The sequence below is a fragment of the Pipistrellus hanaki genome (assembly GCF_964339955.1).
Source record: "Pipistrellus hanaki genome assembly, chromosome: X".
NCBI classification, from domain to species: Eukaryota; Metazoa; Chordata; class Mammalia; order Chiroptera; family Vespertilionidae; genus Pipistrellus; species Pipistrellus hanaki.
The window spans coordinates 64,490,990-64,509,785 of NC_140524.1; the positions used below are offsets into that span (position 1 = coordinate 64,490,990).

General features: G+C 37.9%; 1 protein-coding gene across 1 annotated transcript; it reads right to left on the reverse strand.

The window, feature by feature from the left end:
- Positions 1-15,863: 15,863 nt before the first annotated feature.
- BEX5 (brain expressed X-linked 5) lies at positions 15,864-18,117 on the reverse strand. The gene is made up of 3 exons (XM_084869790.1): positions 17,979-18,117; positions 16,862-16,928; positions 15,864-16,443 (listed from the first exon to the last, which is right to left on the reverse strand). Exon 3 carries the CDS (start codon positions 16,418-16,420, stop codon positions 16,079-16,081), a length of 342 nt encoding a protein of 113 aa, XP_084725916.1. The 5' UTR covers positions 16,421-16,443; positions 16,862-16,928; positions 17,979-18,117; the 3' UTR covers positions 15,864-16,078.
- Between the last annotated feature and the right edge of the window lie 679 nt (positions 18,118-18,796).

Sequence of the window (18,796 nt, forward strand, 5' to 3'; positions counted from 1 at the left end):
TTTGGTTTTTGGTGTTGAATTTTATAAGTTCCTTAAAACTTTTGGATATTAACCCCTTCTCAGATGTATACTTGGCAAATATGTTCTTTCATCCAGTGAATTATCTTATCATTTTGTTGATAATTTACTTTTCTGTGAAAAAACTTTTTTATTTTAATCCCATTTTTTATTTTTTTATTTTATTCCTCTTGCCTGAGACAATATATCAGAAAAGAAACATTGATCTGAAAAATGTCCAAAATTGTATGGCCTATGTTTGCTTCTAGTATTTTTATGGTTTCACAACTTACATTTAAGTCCTCAATCCATTTTGAGTTTATACTTGTGTATGGTTTAAAGTAAGAAAGTGATCTAGTTTCATTTTTTGCATGTATCTGTCCAATTTCCCCAACACAATTTATTACATAGGCTATCTTTACACCATTGTATGCTTTTGCATCCTTTGTCATATATTAATTGACTTTGAAGGTGTGGATTTATTCCTGGATCTCTATTATGTTCTATTGATCTAAGTGTCTGCTTTTATGCTAGTACCATGTTGTTTTGATTACTGTGGCCATGTAGTATAGTTTGATATCATGTAACATGATTCTCCCAACAAGAGGACATTAGTGTTGTAAATATTTATGCATCCAAAATAGGAGCACCTAAACATGTAAAGAAAATATTGATGGACTTATAATGGAAAGACTGACAGTAATACAGTCATAATAGGGGATTTTAACATCTCATTGACATCAATGGGTAGATCTTCCAGACAGAAAATCAACAAGAAAACGGTGGCCTTAAATACCACACTAGATCAGATGGATTTATTGATATTTCCAAAGCATTTCATCCCAAAGTAGCAGAATATACCTTCTTTTCAAGTGCAAATGGAATATTTCCTAGGCTAAATCACATGCTAGTACACAAAACAAGTCTCAATAAATTTAAGATTTGAATAATATCAAGCAAATTCTCTGGCCAAAATGGTGTGAAACTAGAAATCAATCACAGGAAAAAAAAAACTGAAAAATACACAGACATGGAGGATAAATTATATGTTGTTAAACAATAAATCAATTAACAGTGAGATCAAGAAAGAAATCAAAAGTTACCTTGAGGAGAATCCAAGATGGCTGCACAGGTAAACACCTAGCCGCAGCCGCTCACAACAATTTCAATAAAATACAACTAAAATATAAAATGGACATTACCCAGAACTACAGGAAAGTCTGCTGACTGGAAATTCTACAACGAGAAGCAAGGAGAAAACCAGAAGGAAGAGCGGAGGAGCTGTAAAAGCCTAAGGTACGGAGACAGGTTGTGTGCGCTGAGAGGACGGAGCCGGAGAGGAGAGGCAGCTGAGTGCCTGGCTGGCGTTCCCTAGCGGGAAGGAGATAAAAGCTTTGACTGTACTGGGCCCTAGTTCCGACTGCTCTGAACCCCAGTTCTAGGCCAGACCCTGGGGACCCAGACTCATACGGGAAGAAACTGGACTGTCTAGCAGTGGGTGAAACTAGAGGGCGGCTTTCTCTCAGAAGTGCTTGCAGCAATTACCAAGGGACACTGAGACCCAGGGGCCTCTTAGGGCAGGGCTGATGGAAAGCCATTGCTGTTTGCTCCGCCCTGAGGCACTGCCCCATGCAAGCTATGTGCAGAGGCTTTTGCATATGAATGACCTGGTCCTTTGAAATCTAAACTTATCTAACAAACTGCAGCTGAGTCAGTGAGACCCAGAACATCCAAAAGAAGGCATAAGGCCCCACAGCAGCCTGCACTTCTTCACAGCTGTGCCTCATCTTGGCACCTCCAAAACCCAAACAAAGAAGAGGAATCTGCAGATATCTCCATAGCTCCTGCTGGGTGGCCTCAGGAAGAGGCTAAATTAGCCCCTCCTTGGAAATCCAAGAGCCAGTGTACCCAGGTGTCAGAGTAGGACCATCCATATTATAACTCATCAGATCCATAAGGAACACAGTCAGGGGCAGACTCAGTGAGCACCAACGCCCCACTGAAGTAAGTCTTGCCTCATAAGAGTGTCTCGAGCACAGAAGTTCTCTCATCATAGACACAGCTGATCCTCACAGTCAATTGTCCTGGAGGTCAATTCCTCCCAGTGATACCAACAATAATCAAGGCTTACCTACAACAAGACTGTGCACATAGCACACAAAGGGGTGCACCAAGAGTGTCCACCTCAGGTAAATGGGGAGGCTAAGCCACTGGGCCATATAGGACACCTACCACACAAAGCCACTCTATCAACACAGGGAAGCAGCCAAAATGCGGAGACAGAGAAACAGGTCACAAATGAAAGAAATGGAGGAAAGCAAACTACTGGATATAGAGTTTGAGACCATGGTTATAAGGTTTTTCAAGAATTTTCTAGAAAAGGCTGATAAATTTAGTGAGACCCTCAAGGATATGAAAAAGGACCACCTATAAATGAAGCATACACTGGCTGAAATAAAAAAATATACAGAGATCCAACAGCAGACTAGAGGATCACAAGAATCAAGTCAAAGATTTGAAATACAAAGAAGCAAAAAACACCCAACCGGAAAAGAAAAAAAGAATATGAAGATAGTGTAAGGAGCCTCTGGGACAATCTCAAGCATACCAACATCCAAATTATGAAGGGTGCCAAAAGAAGAGAGAGAGCAAGATACTGAAAAGTTATTTGAAGAAATAATGACTGAAAACTTCCCCCACCTGGTGAAAGAAATAGACTTACAAGTCCAGGAAGCACACAGAACCCCAAACAAAAGGAATCCAAAGAGGATCACACCAAGACACATCATAATTAAAATTATAAGAGCAAAAGACAAAGAGAGAATATTAAAAGCAGCAAGAGAAAAACAGTTACCTACAAGGGAGCACCCATACGACTGTCAGCTGATTTCTCAACAGAAACTATGCAGGCCAGAGGGGGGTGGCAAGAAATATTCAAAATGATGAATAGCAAGAACCTACAACCAAGATTGCTCCACCCAGCAAAGTTATCATTCAGAATTGAAGGGCGGATAAAGACCTTCACATATAAGAAAAAGCTAAAGGAGTTCATCACTGCCAAACCAGAATTATATGAAATGCTAAAAGGTATTCTTTAAGAGGAAGAAGAAACAGGTAATGATAAAAATTATGAATAACAAATCCATATCTATCAACAAGTGAATTTAAAAATCAAGTGAATACAAAATCTGATGAACAGAATAAACTGGTGAATATAATAGAATCAGGGGCATAGAAAGGGAGTGGATTGATAATTCTCAGGGGGAACGGGGTGTGGGGTTTGGGGAAGAGACTGGATAAAAATGGTACACCTATGGATGAGGACAATGGGGGGTTAGGGCAGAGGGTGTGGTGGGAACCGGGTGGAGGAAAGCTATGGGGGGGAAAAAGAGGAACAATTATAATAATATGAACAATAAAGATTTATTTTTAAAAAGAAAAAGAAAGAAATGAAAGAGGATAATTACTAACAACTGACTCTACAGAAATATGAGATGGTAAAAAAATATATTATGAACAATTATATGCCAACAAATTGGACAATCTGTATAAATGGATACATTCTTAGGAATATGAAGTCTTTCAAAACAGAATCAAGAATATTCACAGAATCTGAAAAGACAAATTACAATCAGTGAAATGTAAGCAGTAATAAAAAATTTCCCAATAAATAAAAGTCCTGAACTGAATGTTTCCACAGGTGAATTTTACCGAACATTCAAAGAAGAACTAACACCTATTCTCAAACTTTGCCAAAAATTTCAAGAGATGGGAACACTCCAAAGTTCACTTTAGTAGGCCAGCATTATCTTAATTCCAAACCAGATAAAGAAACTACAAAGAAATAAAATTATACACCAATATCCCCATGAACATGAATGCTAAAAACCTCAACAAAATATTAGCAAACTATATCCAGCAATACATTACAAAGATCATACACCATGATCAAGTAGGATTGATTCCAGGGATTTAAGTTTGGTAAAATATTCACAAAACAATGAACGTGATACACCAGATAAACATTAATGATAAAAACCACACGCTCATATCAATAGATGTAGAAAAGGCATTTGATAAAATCCAACACCCATTTATGATGAAAATTCTCAACAAAGTGGGAATAAAGGAAACATATATCAACATAATAAAGCTCATATATGACAAACCCACAGCCAACATTATACTCTGGCAAAAACCACAAGAGTTTCCCTTAAGATCAGAAAAAGACAGGGATGTCTGCTTTTACCACTCTTATTCAACATAGTACTGGAACTCCTGGTCACTGCAATCAAACAACAAGAAAAAATAAAAGGCGTCCCAATTTAAAAGGAAGAAGTAAAACTGTCATTATTTGCAGATGACATGATATGTGTTTAGAAAACTAAATATTTCAGTAAAAACTACTAGAACTGATAAATGAATTAATTAAGGTAGCAGAATACAAAATAAATGTCCAGAAAGCAGTTGCATTTTTATACAACAATAATGAACTATCAGAAAGGTAAATTAAAAAACAATCCCATTCACAATTGTTTTAAAAATAAATACCTAGGTATAAATTTAACCAAAGATGCAAAAGACCTGTACTCAGAAAATTATAAGACACTGAAGAAATAAAAGAAGATACAAATATGTGGAAGCATATACTGTGTTCATGGATAGGCAGAATTAACATCATTAAAATGTCCATACTACCCAAAGTAATCTACAGGTTCAATGCAATGCTTATCAAGAAACTGTAACCAGAACCAAAGTTTAACTGCCTGCCACTATGAAAACCAAACATGCTGGTGAAAAGGAAAGAGTTTTATTCAAGTACTGGTCACATGAAAAGATGGAGGACTCTTGTCCAAAGCCATCTCAACATTTCAGTGCAGGCAGAGGTTTTTATTAGGATAGAGAGGTAAAGCAGAACATAGAAACCAAGGATAGTGTTCATCATCCTGGTCTTTGTCATTTTGGTTCTACGTCAACCTGGTTCAATGGTAGAAGGCAACAAATTTCATGGAATTGGGATGATTGAAGGTTGGAGCCTGCATCTTCTGAAGTTAATTCTTAGGATTCATATACAAACATGCTGTTTATCTACAAGCTACAAACAGTCAGAGTTAGCATTTACGGAAATAATGCCAAAGAATGGTGGGATTGGTTACAATTCCCACTGTTACAATTCCCCAATGTCAAATTTTCTTCCATTTCCATTGAAGTTAGGGGGTTGTAGCCAAGATATTTCAGAAAAATTCAGGGTATAGTCTAGTTCATAAGTGAAAAGTAAAAATTTATAGACAATTAACTGAAATAGAATCTAATATTCATAACTATATATTATAGATTCTAAGGAAACACATTTTTTCTCCTAAAATCAACTAAATTTTTATCAGAGCCAACTCAAGACTAATCCATTTACTGTATTAAGTCCAAGTTTCAATTTGGCCTGATTATTTGCATAAACACAACAGGAATAGCAATTGATCATATAGGCTTTTAAAATCTGCTTTGCTGAAATCTTTCAAGAAAGTTTCCTCTCAGAGAAAAGAACTTAAGCTACACAGTTGCCATCAGGCTTTGCCTGCAATACCTATAGGTTTGGGTAAATTCCTCAAGTTCTTGAGATCACCAAAATGTCTTGAGACTCTTTCCTTGCCATCTCCCAGGAAAACAACCTTCAGTCCTTACCTGGAAAGATTGCTATGAAGTATAAGAATAGGCAAGGTATCAGGTCATTTTCCAACAGGCTTCTATAGGATTCAGAGTCAATCTTTATTTTCTTAGGCTTCAGAGTCAATCTTCATTCCTTAAAGCTTCTTTGCTGACATCCAGAGTCTAGGCATGTCTTTCTCAAATATGACATTTCAATCCATCTTGCTTAATAAAGCAACAATTGGAAACTGGCTTTATGTGTCCTATTATGAAGAAATCAGATTCCTATTGGATTTATGCAAACAAACACAGTGACATAAAATAATAATACTCATTAAGAGTGCTTAAATTCTAGAGGGATCAAGTAAAGAGGAAATATAAGTGCTTTATATTGTTTAGCAAAGTACAATTTACCAAATTTCTCTAAGAAAACAAACACATTTTTCAAAATCAGCCATATCTTGAACAAAATCATCATAATAATTATCTTTAGTTTATTCAATCTGTAACTAATTCTTATTTATTCTTATTATTTGCCAGTATTTCTATGAATCCAGTTATTCCTTGAAGTTCTATAAATTTTTATCCAATTCAAAGATATGTTCTGAAAATTTATTCTCAAAAATTCATATTTTAGAAGTCAGAAGATGCAACATTTTTTTTTCAAATGCATCCAGAGTAAAACAATGACTCTCTAAATGATAAAAAAAATACTCATAATGATATAGTTATAGATCTGATTATAATACAATTGAGAAAGGAATTTACTTATTTTATAACAACATTTTAAGATAACACTCAGAATTACTAATAAAAATATATCAGACTAAGAAATCAATTAACTTGTTTCCCACTGTCAATTGTACGTAGGGTTCCTATGGGGAAATTACAATTGGTTTTGAAAAATCAAAGGGAACTTCCTGATCTTTTCATTTGTCATTAAAGTCACCACTTCAATTTATTGTCTATGTGCCTTTTTTTTCTTTCTTATTTCTTTTTTGACATTTCCATTTTCTTTTTGAATATTTATTTTATAATATCCTTTCTTCCTATAATATGTATCATCCTTTCTTTTATCCTTCCTCCCCTTTTTTACTGCCTTAATCCTTTCTCTTTTTATTTCTTGCCTCTATACAATTCTTTAATTTTCACAGACTCTCTGCAACTTACTCAAAACGTCTGCAATTTACACAGGCCCTCTGTGATTTTTCTAGTCCCTTTCAGTTTATTTCTTTTTAACAAATTATGAACTAACCAGCCTTTGAACAACTTACTTTCAATTCTATATTACTAAAACTATATAGTTTCCTTTTGACTTGATGAGAATTCTCAGTTCTTAGAAAACTTAATTTTTGGTGACAACTAAAAGCAAGCAATTAGCATTTTTTAGATTGGCAAATGTATGAATACATTTCATAAATTTCAGAAACAGGCTTTATTCCCTTGGAAAATATACTTACATCCTTAAGAGGCATAACAGAGATAACATAACCTTGACAACTCTTAGAAGGCTGGAGAAAAGGCAAGGGGGTGGGAGGAGGAAAGATATCAGGCCCAGTGGCTTGTTCCCAGGACTGCAGCAACTCCCAGGCCTCCAGCAGCTTTAGTGGAAAAGTACCACTCTTTCCTTTATATTAAGGTGGGGCAGTGGCCCCTGCTGCTCCTAAAGTCTGCACAAGGTTTTGGTGTGATATTATTTTCTCCATTGTTCTGAGAACCACAGCAGTTGGGCCTCCAGGGGGAGGACTTAGAGTGTTTAAAAAACTTATTTCCTCACATATTCTTTTACTATCTGGGAGAGAGTGAGACCTTTCCCCACGCTTTGAACCGTCAATTTAGATATTTCTGAGTAGAATTTTTATGGTGTAACAACATGAAAGCTTGCACATACCAGTCAGCTAAAATGCAACCTAATGGACTCTCTGATGGGAATGAGACCAAGCCACCCATTTTAAAAAATAAACAAAAACAACATCTAAAGCAAAGACAAAGTTTAAACAAATGAATTCACTCAAACTAAATCCTAGCAATAATATCCAAATTAAAAACACAACTATTACCACCAAACGAGTACTGCAAGAAATGCTAAAGGGACTGTTGTAAGAAGAAATACATATATATTTGAGGGTGGGGGATTACAGGCATAAATAATAAAAATGGCAATAAGTAAGTACCTATCAGTAATAACCTTAAATGTAAATGCTCCAATAAAAAAGTATAGAGTAGCTGAATGGATAAGAAAACATGAACCATATAAATGCTGTCTACAAGAACCCAACTCAGAACAAAAGATTCACACAGGATGAAAGTGAATGGAAGAAAAAAAATTCCATGCAACTGAAAATGAAAAAAAAAAAAAAAAAAAAAAAGCTGGAGTAGCAATACACATATCTGACAAAATAGACTTTAATAAAGGCCATAACAAGACAGAATGAATACCACTTCATAATACTAAAGGGATCAAACAACAGGAGGATATAACCCTGGTAAACATGTATACACCCATTATAGGAGCACCCAAACATATATGAAAACTTCTGGAGGATTTTAAGGGATAGATTTACAGCAATGTATTGATTGTAGAGTACTTTAACACCCCATTAACTTCACTGGATAAATCTTCTAGGCAAAAAAATCAACAAGGAAACAGTGACCCTAAATGACACGCTGCATCAAGTGGATTTAATTGACATTAACAGAACATTTCATCCCAAAGCTGCAGAATATACATTCTTCTCAAGTGCACATGGGACATTCTCAAAGATACACCTCATGTTAGGACACGAACTAAGTCTCTGCAAACTCAATAAGATTGAAATAATATCAAGTATCTTCTCAGAACACAATGGCACAAAACTAGAAATCAACTACAATAAAAACACTCAAAAACATTCAAACACATGCAAGCTCAATCACATGTTAAGTAATAGATGTGTTACCAATAAGATCAAGCAAGAAATTAAAAACTTCCTGGAAACAAATGAAAATGAACATACAACCCCAGACCTATGGGACACAATGATAGCAATCATGAGAGGGAAGTTCATAGCTCTACAGGCCCATCTCAAGGAACAAGAAAATTTTCCAATAAACTATCTAATCCTATGACTCAAAGAATTCGAAAGGGAATAACAAGAAAAGCCCAGAGTAAGTCAAAGGAAGAAAACAATAAAGTGGAAATAAATGACATAGAGTCTAAAAAACAATACAAATTATCAATGAGGGAAAAAAAGAACTGGTTCTTTTAAAAGATAAACAAGATTTATGAATCTTTAACCAAACTCATCAAGAAACAGAGAGAGGATGCAAAAAAAGTAGAATCAGAAACAAAAGCTTCAGTCCTAGGAGTTATTACATATTTTTACAAAAAAGAAGAAGAAGAAGAAGAAGAAGAAGAAGAAGAAGAAGAAGAAGAAGAAGAAGAAGAAGAAGAAGAAGAAGAAGAAGAAGAAGAAGAAAGAAAGAAAGAAAGAAAGAAAGAAAGAAAGAAAGAAAGAAAGAAAGAAAGAAAGAAAGAAAGAAATGACTGAAAAAGGAATTGTTAAACTAAAAGGAACCAGACTTACAGATTTTGAAAATTCTCAGCCTTTCTATATTGCAAAAATAAATAAATAAATAAATAAATAAATAGATAGATAGATAGATAGATAAAATAGAGGAGAAAGTTCCAAAAGTGTGACCAAATAACCATTTTATACGATTAGAATGGATGTGAACCACAGACCTAATCAGCCATCCCAGCAGGAATACTGCCAGTTTGAATTAAAGAGAACAGAGATGAGATAAAATATAGAAACTTTTAATCATATTAGATCCTACAATACAGGATGTTAAAGTTATTCAACTATGAACTTGATTGTTCAAGAAAAGAGAAGAATGGCCATGAAAGTGATTCAGAAATGACCAGGGCCCCTATCTCAATTTCAACAGACCAGATGGCCTCTAACCAAAGCCAGGATGGTGGGGCTGTCCACAATCAGAGCACACAATTTTCACCCTGGGGACATGACTTCCACCTCGCAGAGCTCATGTGTGAATGGGGACCCTACATAAACCTGCTGGTGGGAAAGACTACCACAGAACTGTGACAGGGTCAGCACCATTAAGGACTGAGGGAGTGATTTTTCCCACGCCAGAAGGTCTAAATGGCAGATCATCAAGCCAAAGAGGATTATTCTCATGCCTTGTGATCTAATAGGATTTGCCTTTCTAGATTTTGAACTTTCTTGGGACCCATCACTCCTTCTATCCTATATCCCTTTGGAATAGGAATATCAATGCTATGGCTGTCCCACCATTGTATTTTGGAAACACATAACTTATTTGATTTCATAGGTTCACATCTGGAGAGTAATTTTGCCTCTAAGGATGAATCAAACCTAAAATATCACTCAGATCTCATTTATATAATATTTAGATGAGATTTTTTACTTTTGAATTTTGAATTTATGCTGGAAAATGAATTAAAACTTTTAGGGCTGTTTGGATGGAATGAATGCAATTTGTATGTGAGAAAGATAAGAACTGAATATTTGTGTCTTCCCAAATTTAATAGGTTGAAACCCTAATCACCAATGTGATTATATTTGGAGATGGGACCTTTGGGAGGTAATTACATTTAGATGCCATTATGATGGCAGAACCCCTATGATGGAATCACTGTCCTTATAAGAAGAGAAGACCAGAGCTCGCTCCCTCTCTCCACCATGTAAGGACACAGAAAGAAGGTGGCCATCTGCAAACCAGAAATAGGGTTCTCACCAGACACTAATTCTATCAGAACCTTGATCTTGGACATTCCAGCCTCCAGAACTGTGAGGGGGGAAAAAATGTTTGTTGTTTAATTCACCCAGTTTATGATTTTTAAAAATAGTAGTCAGAACTTACTAAAGCAATTGGAATTTATCAAAATGAAATATTTTTGTGCATCAAGGAACACTATCAAGAAAATGAAAAGTCAACTTACAGAACTAGAAAAATTATTTGCAAGTTGTGTATCTGATAAAGGGTTGATATTGAGACTATATGGAGGACTCCTACAACTCAATGAAAAACAACCAAAAGAACCCAAATAAAAAAATGGACAAATAACTTGAATAGACATTTAATCAAATAAGATATATAAATCATATAAAATGATGCTCAACATCACTAAACATTAGGGAAATGCTCAACAAAACCACTGTGAGATGTGACTTCACACCCATTAGGGAAGTTATTATTTTAAAAAACACTCAGGAAATAATGTGGGAAAATGAAGACAGTTGTACACTGCTGGTGGGAATGTGAAATGATACAGCTGCTGTGGAAACCAGTGTAGTGTTTCCTCAAAACAAGATCTGTATAATTACCATGTGTTCCAGCAATTTCACTTCTGTGTATATGTCCAAAAGAACTGAGAACAGAGGCTTAAACAGATATTTGTACTCCCATGTTCACAATAGCATTATTCACAATAGGGAGAAGCAACCCAAGTGTCTAGTAAGAGATGAATGGGTAAATAAAATGTGGTATATGCAGTCCATAGAATATGATTCAGACTTTAAAAAGAATAAAATTCTACTATACACTATAATATCGGTGAACCTTGGAAACATTAAGCTAAGCTAAATAAGCCAGACACAAAAAGACAAATATCGTCTCATTTCACTTAGATAAGGTACCTAGAATAATCAAGTTCTATAGACAGAAAGTAGCATAGTGGTTACCAGGGGCTGTTGAGAGGGGGGGAAACTAGAAGTTATTATTTAATGGCTAGAGAGTTTTAATTTGGAATGATGAAAATTTTCTGGAGATGGGTAGTGGTGATGATTCCACAACAATGTGAATGTGCTTAATGCCACTGGATTGTACTTATAAATGTGTGTGTGTGTGTGTATATATATATATATATATATATATATATATATATATATGTAAATGTATGTTTTGTGTTATGTATATTTTTACAAAATAAAAAGTCCAAGAAAGGACCATTTCAAAGTGAACAATTCAGTGGTATTTAGTACATTCACAATATTGTGCAACCACTACCTCTATCTAGTTTCAAAACACTTCCATTACCTCAAAGTAAAACACCTTACTCACTAAGCAGTTTCCCTTCTTTAGATTCTCCCATAGTCCCTGGCAACCACCAATCTGTTATATCCTGTATTGGTCTTCTAGGACTGCCATAACAAAATAACACAGGCTGAGAGACTTAAACAACAGAAATTTCTCACAGTTCTGAAAATTGAAATCCCAAAATCAAGTAATCAGCACGTTTGGTTTCTCCTGAGGCCTCTCCTCTTGTCTCAAATACAGCTGTCTTCTCATTATATCTTCATATGGCATTTTTTTCTTTATTATATTTTCCCATCCTCATTTATCCCCCCTACCCTACCCCTCTCCTCCACCTCTACCCGCCCACCCCCAACCCTGTTATCCTTGTCCATGGGTCCTTTCCCAATTTTTTCTTTTTTTCTTCATCTTTCCACCCTCCAGAATCCACACACACACACACACACACACACACACACACACACACACACACTGAGTTGTCAGTCTGCTCTTTATCTATGAATCTGTCTCTACTTTGCTTATTAGTTTATTTTGTTCATTAGATTCCACATGAGTGAAATCATATGGTACGTGTCTTTCTCTGACTGGCTTATTTCACTTAGAATAATGGTGTCCAGGCCTATCCATGCTGTTGCAAAGGGTAAAATTTCCTCCTTTTTTATGGCCAAGTACCATACTATTCTATTGTGTAAATGTACCATAGCTGTTTAATTCATTCATCTACTGATGGACACTTGAACTGCTTCTAAAATCTTGGCTATTGTAAATAATGCTGTAAGTAACATAGGGATACATATATTCTTTCGATTTAGTGTTTTGGTTTCTTTGGGTAATTCCCAGAAGTGGAATCTCTGGGTCATAAGGCAGTTCCATTTTTAATTTTTTGAAGTATCTCCATACTGCTTTTCACAGTGGCTGCACCAATCTATATTCACGCCAACAGTACATAAGGGTTTCCTTTTCTCCACATCCTCACTACTTGCTGTTTGTTGATTTGTTGAGAATAGTTTCGATAGGGGTTGCATTGCAATGAACAGTCTCTCGTAGAGCTTCTAGGAGGTGCATGGCCCAGTCCACATGTTGATTTCTGACGTCAGAACTGTGAGAATATAAATTTCTGTTGTGGTGATTTTTTTAAAGGAGCCACAGGACACCAATATTAATAGTGAGTGGCACGATCTATTGCAAATGAGTATTTATCACTATTTTCACCTTTCCTGAGACAAGCAGATAAACACTCCCTAGTTATTCTACAAGTTAAAAATGGCTAAAACAGATTCTCCCAATCAAGGTTTTAAATGGGCAAGATAAATGTAAGATCTATTCATGTTACTGTTTATCTATTACCCACATTGGAATGAAAAAGAGAAAGGCATTACATGATCTTTAGTTGGAAAAGTACATTTATTAAGACATATAATCTTTCCCCTTGAACTTTTATTTAGTCTTGCTTTACTTTAGATAATATTTAATAATTTTATATAGTAAATATAAATCTTCCCCTTTATGATTTCACCTTTTCTTATTTTTGAATGCTCAAATAGTCCTTCCTAGGTTCTTTTCCTTGAATTCAGATGAACATTTGATCTATATTTTCATCTAGTTATTTAATTGGTTTGTCCTTAATATACTTGAGATAAAAACATATGCACTGGTAATTCTCAAACTCTAGTGTGCATTAGAATCACCTGGGAGGTTGTTACCAATACAGTTACCTGGGCACAATTACTAAAGAGTGGTTCTTGGGATTCTGTATTTTAATCAAGCTCCACATGTGATTCTGAAGTATTTGATAGGCTATCAAACCTGGAGGTATCCTGACATATACCATCTTAAAAAGGTCTGATGTGTTGGTTTTGGGGTGTAATTCCTCCTTTTTTTTTATTCTGTAACAAGATATATATTCTACACAAATGACATGACTTGATTAGGTTCACACAGTCAACCAAGGGTAGTGCCGATAAAATGTACCAAAGATATTTTAGTCACAAATTATACCCAATTGTTTTCAACTCTACATTTACGTCAGAATCAATGGGAGAGCTTTTACAATGTGATAATGCCTAGGTCTCACTTCTCATGAGTCTGATTCAATTGGTTGGGAGTAGGTTCAGAGCTACACTTTAAAATCTCAAATAAATGAAACTTGTAGCCAAGGTTGAGAACCTATGCACTAAACATGACGGTATAAAACAAGACAGTTGTCTCTAAACATGGTAGTCTAGTGGGAACATAAAGCCTGATATATTTAGGTTAATTTTGGCACTTAAAATTATACACACACACACACACACACACACACACACACACACACTTGAATTAAAACTGGGGTCTCCATTTTAATTTATCTAAGTCCAAAGATGAACTTGTAAGATGCAGTGGGTGTGGATTAAAACCTAGTTTCCTGAATATTTAGCCAATTTCTCAGGGGATTCTGTGTAGGTGGTCTGCATAGCACTTGTTGATAAATATTGGTATGTATGTAACATTATAGTAAGTCCATGTGTTAACATTGGTGTACTATGCTTTCTCTGATGTGCTACTTTTTTCAATTACAAATTAGTCTATAGGAAAAAGATGTCACTTGCCCATAAATAATCAAAGACTCAGATTGCAGGACCCTTGACTCAGCTATAATTAACTATTGTGCCCTACAACTTATCAGACTATGTGCTAGGTACTGAGAGTATGAGAACAAATGAGACAATATAGTTATTGATAGAAGGGCACAATCTATTTGGGAGCTGTGATGACTGGGTGGTGGAATATGTTCTAAAACAATGGTCCATCTACCAGGTCCCCAATCCCAGCCAGTTTCCCAATGATTTGTGATTACAGGTTTATTTGGCACAGCAAAATCAAAGGAAGAAAACTACTCTGGGTCCATGTAGGCTAGTGTAATTAGAGATTACTGTGAATTCCTGGGGTGCATGAGAGTGGTGTGGATCAGAAGTCTTGGGGACATAAAGCCTCCCTCAAAACACCTGTATGCTCTCAGAGTGAAACCTATAGCAGTGTATGCATAGGAAATGGCGAGTCAAGAAAATTGGGCTATATTCATCCAAAGCTAAAAGGGATAGTCCAATTCTGAGCACACTATCATTAGTGTCACTCACTTATCTAAGGAACAGGGGTGAAAAAAAGTCTGAGAAAAACCATAAAGGGTATGCAACTGATTATTATTTTAAAGCAGGAAGAGGGCATATTCCACGATTCTGAAAGGCAAAAAGGGGGTCAGACCACTGAAGGTTCCAGAGAAATTATTGGGTCTTTTTCACCTTTAGCACTCCAGCACATCAGCAGTGGTTGGGACAAGTTCAGGAAAACAAAACTGAGCAGAAGGGGAAGGAGAACGTAGCAGTCATGGCATTTTACAGGGAAGGGGTGCCAATCAGTCATGGCATATTCCAGCGGCATTAAGTATACAAAGCTGTTACCCACTTGGCAGTCAACTGTATTTGCTGGTACGCATACTCCTTGGGCCCTTCCCTAAATATGAATGGCACCTAGAGGGTTGGGGCCTTGCATGTGTGGATAGAGCTCGCCAGAGTTCAGTTATTACCTTATTGATTCCCACAATAGCCCTGTAAGACATGTATTGCTGCATCTTCATCATAAATAGGCTGACTTTAAAGAAATGTATCTATAATAATAAAAGCATAATATGCTAATTAAATCCATAACCGGTTTGGCTCAGTAGATAGAGCGTTGGCCTGCGGACTGAGGGGTCTCAGGTTCGATTCCAGTCAAGGGCATGTACCTTGGTTTCGGGCACACCCCCAGTGCGGGGGGGGGGGGGGTGCAGGAGGCAGTTGATCGATGATTCTCTCTCATCGATGTTTCTAACTCTCTATCCCTCTCCCTTCCTGTCTGTGAAAAATCAATAAAATATATATATTTTTAAATGATAATTAGACCAGACATCCTAAGAGATACAGAGGTAATATAAAATGAATGTCTTTAAGTTGTGTCTCAAGTATTTAATTGTCTGCATTCCCTTCATAAGATCATTGACAAGTTCTTTGCTTCTTGTTTTCTGATACATATAATACATGTGTATTCATTTTGAAAAATAAATGAGAAAAGCAAAAAAATAAAAAACACACTCTGACTGACATATATAAAATATGCATGCTTTTAAATGAGACAGTATATCTATAAACTGCTTTTTAAACTGCTTTATTAACTTTGTGATATTTATTAAGTATTTTTCCATGCAAGTTAATGAAACTCCCCTGCTGACAGAAAAAGTTACAGACTAAGTCAAAATGAAATGCCCAATCAGAAAAATAAAAGGACACCAAAGATTCACTATAATGGGTACATCAAAAAGTACAAGTGTCAGGAGCAGGGGGTTTATTATTCTTAACCTCAGCATTCAGGGCATAAGGCAAAACTCATCATGATGGTCATGGTGAGGGGGATCGCCTATGAGAATGCGCAGACTGTACCTCAACTGAAGCTCTCTAATTTTCCTCCTTAGCTCTCTCATCTCCTCCATGAACCGTTCCATATCATCTGCATCTCCATCTACCATATCAATGTTATTGGCAAGCCCGTTGGGCACATCCTCTCTAACATCCTGGGCAGGTGGAGCCCCACCCTCTCTAATGTTTCCTTCAGGCTCCTGGACTTCACCACCTGCCAAGGGGCGGGCTTCTTCTTCATTCTGCACTGGAGCTTGCTCACCTTCTTTGCATTCCTTGGGGACACTTTCCATGTTGAGTTTTTTTCTGCTTCTTTCTAGGAGATTAAAAAGCAAGGATTCAATGCATTGTAACAACCTGGTTCAGAACCCTGTAGGCAAAGGTTTCCCCATCTGAGAGACTTCGCGCGCCCTCTAGGGGTAGCCCCAGCCCCAGCCCAGCCCCACAAAGCCCACCGCCTTCCCTGAAAATCCTTTCCTAGGCCAATCCTCACGCAAAAACGCAGGACAAGTGGTGGGTGGGACAGTGGTTTGAGAGAGCAGGAATCCTGATAAGCCTTCCAGGGGCGCCGGAGTTTGCCCCTCCACCTTCTTTCCTCGCCAGCCACAGACCCAGTTTCTAAAAACTTACACAAGTTTCTCCTGCTCTTAATTCGGGCACAGAAGGCTGAGTTCCCTAGTTTCTGTTCTACTCCCTGATACCCCTACATTTTAGGATCGCAGGCATTCCCCTACCTTCAGGGATCAGAAGCAGGTTTCCTCTCTTAGCTTTGATATCTGCTGCACCAAAGGACCTGAAGACCTGCAGACAGAAATATGACAATGGCCAGGATTGATCGCTTGATTAAAGGACAGCTTCATTGCTTATTTGGGACTCTGCTAGTCAAGTATTGCCACCATCTTTTTCTCCTTCATTCGGTCTCACGGCTTCTTTTCCTTTCCTGCGATGCCCTAACACGCCTTCCAGAAATAGGTGTTGTAAACAATGATTATTTCCAAACCAGTTTTACATATTCTTTAGGTCCCTTACCCCACTGTCTTGCCCCTCCCATTATCTATTTACCATTTCTTGAACGCAAATGGACAGCTTTCCGGGCGGGAAATCAGAAGAGCTTTCTGCACCGCAACGTGGTTTATTCATAAAGAATTTCAACCTGGGTATCAGCCAGGACCTTCTGAGACCCAGTGGCCTTTCATTGCCCGTCATTTTATGTGCCAAGATGGACGAAGGGAGCAGAATAGCGAGGGCGCGCAAACCTGGACCCGCTTCAGTCTCAGCGCTTTGTCATGCCTACCCTGGGGTGCGCACGCAGCGACCACCATTACACCGACCCGCAAAGACCTGAAGCAGTTTCTCGCTCTCTGCCTAGATCCCTCCGTTAAAAACCCGCCCACCCGGCCGCCTCCTCTGCAGAAGGGACCTGTTTCCCAGGTCGAATCCCCTTCCCCATATTCTCTGCAGTAACCGCCATCCCGCGCCGTTCCCGCAGCCCACCATTTCAGACACCAAAAATGGACGAAGGGTGAAGAGATGCCTGTAACGGTAACGGAGGCCTAAACCGGGTGGGGAGCCCGTCATCCCCAACCCGATTTCATGGTTATGCCCCCCTCCCGTTGCCCGGCCCATTCCTCGATAACCCCTTCTCTGATTCTTCCCTCCCAGATGTCGCCCAATCACCCATCTCGTGGAAGCTTCGAACTGGTACACAATGTCAACTCTTTGCCCCTCCCTACAGCATCCATTTCTTGCACCGAATGGGTGGGCGTTGGGAGAGGGGGAAAGGGAATCTAGTCCTGGACCCAAACTGGTTTTTGCCCTCTGCCACCCCTCCCCCAGTCCGCGCCCACCAACCTGGAGTGGATCGAGGTCAGCTTCTATGGCTCCCTCCTCCCGTGGGCTCCGGCTCGCTCTGAAGGCAATAGCGAGCAGGCACACAGATACAAAGGACTCGCACCGCAAGTAGGAGGAGAAACTAACCCTCGCGTCAGCATTACGTCTCCTAAGAATCACGTCACTGTGAGCTCAGATCCGGAATTATGGATCTTACCTGCAGTAGGCAGGAGGGTGGGGGGCAGGGGAATGGCGGGGCCACCTCTCTCCTTTTCACCATCTCCCTATCCTTACCGCAGGCTACTGCCCGTGCCTTTTTTCCCCTCTATTTAGCAATCTTTGAGACCAAGCGGGTCATAATATTTTGTACTTTGTATTTTGCCCCTTTTCCTGATTTCTGCTGGAGCTTTTAAAGAATTGCTTCTTTCTCTTCTGTATCATTAAAAGCCAACTTCTCTTCCCTCCACTCACCAGGTCTTGCTAGTTTTGTCCCAAACTGAAACCAGAGCAGGGAGGGGGGGGGGGGGTGAGGCTAGGAAACCTGGAAAACAGGTAGGAAGTAGCATTAACATTTTTTTTTCACCTTAATTGTTTCCCTTTCTGTTGGTGTTTTAAAGGGGAGGGGGGTTGTTTTTATTGTCCATTGGTATGCACTAATCTTTTAGTTGTTATAATTAGACAATACTATTATTTTCAGTTGAAAAATAGGATTCAAGTTGTAAAATCTTGGCAACCTGTATCTGCTGCTGAAACATTCTATAAATATAGACCCTTCAGATAGCACCCCCTCCCCTTTTAAGAACTTTGAAATATAAAGCTAAATTAGTGGTTCCTCTTAT

Bases quoted from the DNA above. Each gene is read 5' to 3' on its own strand.
- BEX5 (XM_084869790.1), bottom strand. From the start codon at position 16,420: ATGGAAAGTGTCCCCAAGGAATGCAAAGAAGGTGAGCAAGCTCCAGTG.